Below are 4448 nucleotides of genomic sequence, written 5' to 3'. Positions count from 1 at the left end.
AATACAGTTTCTCCAATAATGGAAAAGGCAGGGAAGCTATGAAATATGAAAGAATGGGCGGTCATTAAAAGCCAAAATTACAATCGAAATGGGTCAGTGCTACATGGCATCTTTGGACCCTCCGCCCCATTTGTATCATCTAGAAAAATGGTTAATTGTAGCATACGTCCTTTAAGTAAAATTTTAAATCAATCCTTATATCCACATAATCATTCTAATCAAATTCTTCCTTTAATTTAATCATTAAAGCATCAAATCTTAGTTCAGATATAACGTAAATGAATTGAATTAATCTCATGAAAGATCTTAAAACTTTAGGGTAAATCTTTTTGGGGTTTTATTTTCACATAAATAAAAAATAAATTTAATAATAAAATGGCGTGACTCATAAATGGACTCATAAATGAAGGAGTGTAAGTGAAATTAATCCAAAAGAAAAATATAAGAAAAAAATAAAGATCAGAGTCAGAGTGTCAGACCCACTGCCACACACATAGCTCTCTTTTTCTCACATCTATCTCGCGTTCTCGCCCGACCCTTCTCAGTCCAAGTGAGAGAGAGAGAAAATATAGGTTGATTATATATATATAAATCGAATAAACTGGAATCAATCTACACACCACAAAAACAAACACTTGCGATTTTCTTTTGATTTAAAAATTAAAAAAAAAAGCCCCCAAAGAACGAGCAAAAAAGAGCAAAGAAAAAGCGTCCCTTCTCTATATAACATTGTTCACATCCATCTCCTTCACTCTCTCTTTTTTAACTTTTTTCTTTTCTCTGCCAAATTCTTCGCCAGCCTTCCCCCCCCCCATTTTTTCTCTCTTTCTATCTTGTAAATCCAATATATATTTTCTTCTTTTTTCTTCAAATCTATCGCTTTATCAAAATTTGGGTCTCTTTTTTTTTCGCCTTTTGTTATCGTTTGCCGGTGGGGGTTATGACGATGATGGTGAAAGATGAGTGGATTCGGGCGGCGATCACGGACGATAACGTGGTGGTGGAGCTGTTAGTAAGGCTGAAGCAAGCGCAGGCCGCACCACCGGCTCCGAAATCTGCTTTGCCTATACTTAGATGGGGGATACGTCAGCCGAGGTCTAGATCCATGTTGTTGCGTTGCGACGCTAAGAGAGACGGGGATTTCAACGTCAGTGCTAGAGGTAGCCCCACCACGCCTCTTTGTTGGAGCGGTGGTAGCGGCGACGCCTCTCCTTCCGCCGCCGACGGCTTTGAAGAGACCAGTAAACACGTCATCCGCTCTCCACCTGTTGCACCTTCCAGATCCAAGGTTTTCTTCTCACTTATTCTCTCGTTTTCTTCACTTTCTCTGCTCTTCCATGTTCTGGGTTGACGGAAATGTCCCCGTCTGGCATACCAAATTACGTATCACCACCATTGTTTTCGAATTCGATGAAGCGGTGTCTTCGGCCATGGCTTTTCGTCTCATGGTTCTTATGAAATGACCATCAAACCCCTTTTTAATCTCCTTATTTTCTCTCTATCCCTTTTCGCGTTTTCCCGATTGCATGGATTTATCGTTTCCCTGCTGACGAAACTGCCCATCTGAGAGCTCACCGAGTTCACTCAGATCTGCGCTAATTTTACGTTCCTCTTATTCTTCAAACTCTTCAGTTTCGGATGGATCCCTCCGGTCATCAGTTTAGCGGGATTGTTATAACTGCAATAATAAACAACATTAAAAATAGCAGTGTCAAATTCTTTCTGTAATGGACTAAAAAGCCCTGGTGTTTTAAAGGTTTTTAACATGTTTTTTCAACGCGAGGACGGTTATCTTTTCATTTTCACCATTTCGTTCGTATCGCCTCTTTACCGGTCCCCTGTCCCTGTTTTGGATTTTTACTGTATCACCCTTTTAGACCGCACCCCTTTTTTTACCAGATCAGACATTTTCAGTAAAGGACAATTCCGTCAGCAGCGAAAATATTTATTCCAGTCCCCGCCGTAAAGAGCCAGGAAACTTCCTTGTAGAGGGGGGCATTTTGGTCATGATAAAAATGTATTGATGGGTGGAGTGGGGTCCATTGATCCAACGAAGGAAGGAGCGTTGTCTTTGTTGGTCTCTGTTTTGGGTTTCAATGACAATGTTGTGTTCATGGAGAGAGATTATTATCAGGTGTGACGCGGATGTAATCGAATTAGGTGGACTCTTCCCATCACCTTCTTTGACTGTACTCGTGTATTCTCATAATATTTATTTAGCGTTGGGGTCCCACGTTTACCTAATTTTCCTTGATTGTGGATCGGATGGATTATGAACCGTTGGATTTGGGATAATTAATTAATTAAAAGAAACTAGGTATTTATTTGAATCTAAAGAGTGATGGGGTGTTTTTTTTTATTTTATTTTATTATCAAACGAACCAATAACCTGAAATTGTAAGCATATGATTATAAGGCAAGTGACTCAATAGGAGCCGGCCATGTCAGAAAGGGTTGTGTTGAATGAAGTCACGTGCCACTAATCTTACTAAGTAATGTCTTAGATTAGATTCTTCATGTGCTTAATGTAACGTGGCGTGTTATTACTGGTTTGTTGGCCTCTGTCATTAACCACTCTGGATTTGCCAGCTGTCGTAACAGAAGCACCCTTCTAAGGTTGTGACTTTGAGGGTGCCGTCTCATTTTTTTTCTCTCTCTGATTTTACTATTTTAAAAAAATAAATCGATTAAGCTAGAGTCAAAGATTAAGATTTTCGAATTCAGCTCGACAATGATGAAGTTAAATTTAAAATCTTTTTCTAGCTGAATTCGATAAGTTTAGGCAAATTTGGATGATGTCGATGCATGCTTAAAGAATTGATGGGATTTTGCAGGGCACTGCTTCTAGTGAGTCCAATAGAACAAGTACCAAGAGGTCAAGAAGAAAGAAGGTAATAAAACTAGTTGATTTCTTTTGGTGCATGATTTTCCTTGGAAAAATGTTTCTAAGATGAAGATACTTGGGTTGCTGGGATTTTTTGAGTTGAGCAATTTTATTGTCATATTCTTTCAGACCTTTGCTGAACTTAAGGAGGAAGAGAATCTTCTTTTGAAGGAAAGGGTTCATTTGGAAAAGGTGTGTTTGAGGAAGTTCTTTAATTTGATCAATGTATTCTTGACTGCAATTAGTTAATCTTACTGTCATCTTCTATTCATTCAACAGGAGATAGCATCAACACGTGCGACTTGTAAGGAGCATCGAGCCACAAATGAGAACTTGAAAAGAATTAGGGTTAGTTGAATATAAATAATTTCTTGTTTAGAGGTGGTGTTGTTTTTCCCCTCTGTTTGATGTCAATTTCACTTTGTGTTTCAGCTTGATTTGAACATGGACACTGTCAAGAACTCTAGTTTAATTGCTGATGAATCTGAGAAAGTACCTTGTCTGAGAGTACCATCCTCTTCTGACTCAACCTTGCCACCGGAAGCCCTTGACGATGATCGTAAACCGTCATTAGATTCATGCAATGTAGGCAAGGTTAATAGTAGCGAGAAGAGTGTTTTTATGCTACCCGATCTGAATATGATGCCTGCTGAAGATGATTCCTGTCCGGCAAAGTTATACTGGACTAGCTGAAAAGAGAAGAGTGGATTACATTCAGATTAGAATAGGAGTTGATGGAGAAGTAGTGAGACCGGGCAAGGAGTCGTTTGCTCAGGTGACTATAATATTGGAGAACCCAGGCTAAGCAAAGATTTTGAGTTGCTTCATAAACCTGATGAGATAGGGGATGGAGTTGATGTAGGTATGAAACCTGATGACATAGCCTCCTGGTCTGTGTAAGCTTTGTTTAATTAAAACTAATTTTATAATTTGGGTGGTGGCTGGGAAACCCTGTTTCCCACATCCCCTTTTAGTTATTCTTTTTTTAACTTCCATGCAATGTTACTATTTCTTACCCAGGATTTGTTTTTGTTTTAGTAGGCAGTGGAATTTCTTAGATGGACAAATGGTATTATTATTTTTTGAGTTCTATGGGTCCTTCCTTCGATGATCTAAACTCTTAACAGGCTGGGCCTGGATTTCTTATGACTTAGGTAAAAGAGTTGTTATTAGTATGTTGGAAAAAATTATTGTTTCCATTAGCTTTGTATCCTCTTTGATTCCTGATCCTAGTGACAAAACACAAGGCGAAAGAAAAATGAAACCTCCGATCCTGGTAATTTGACTTCAGCTCCAAAGCGACTCAATTGTCCCGGTGAAATAGCATACCGTCGAGGGGAAGCAACTACGATGGTTAATCAGAGCTTCTAAAATCTGAAATCTTTCTGACGTGGGAGTAAAAATAATAATTTATCCCAAGTAAATGTTTTAAAAAAATTATATAAACAAAGAGTGCCGTGTAGTTATACACTAGTAACACATTTATATCCATACACAGGAGCTATAAGTTAGTGAGGGCTTATATTGTTGATTCAACCTATCAGTATTTACAGAATGTAAACAC

The 4448-nt window shown here is 38.5% G+C and overlaps 1 protein-coding gene across 1 annotated transcript; it reads left to right on the top strand.

Moving 5' to 3' along the window:
• The first annotated feature begins 477 nt into the window (after positions 1-477).
• Positions 478-3995, top strand: LOC107953756 (uncharacterized). Its single transcript, XM_016889152.2, has 5 exons — positions 478-1288; positions 2835-2891; positions 3014-3076; positions 3164-3232; positions 3317-3995. The coding sequence occupies exons 1-5, from the start codon at positions 941-943 to the stop codon at positions 3575-3577; spliced, it is 798 nt and encodes a 265-aa protein (XP_016744641.1). The 5' UTR covers positions 478-940; the 3' UTR covers positions 3578-3995.
• Positions 3996-4448: the final 453 nt, after the last annotated feature.

This window comes from Gossypium hirsutum, chromosome D07, assembly GCF_007990345.1.
Source record: "Gossypium hirsutum isolate 1008001.06 chromosome D07, Gossypium_hirsutum_v2.1, whole genome shotgun sequence".
Lineage (NCBI taxonomy): Eukaryota > Viridiplantae > Streptophyta > Magnoliopsida > Malvales > Malvaceae > Gossypium > Gossypium hirsutum.
Note: the sequence above shows the minus strand (reverse complement) of the source record. Positions and strands in the feature narration are given on the sequence as shown.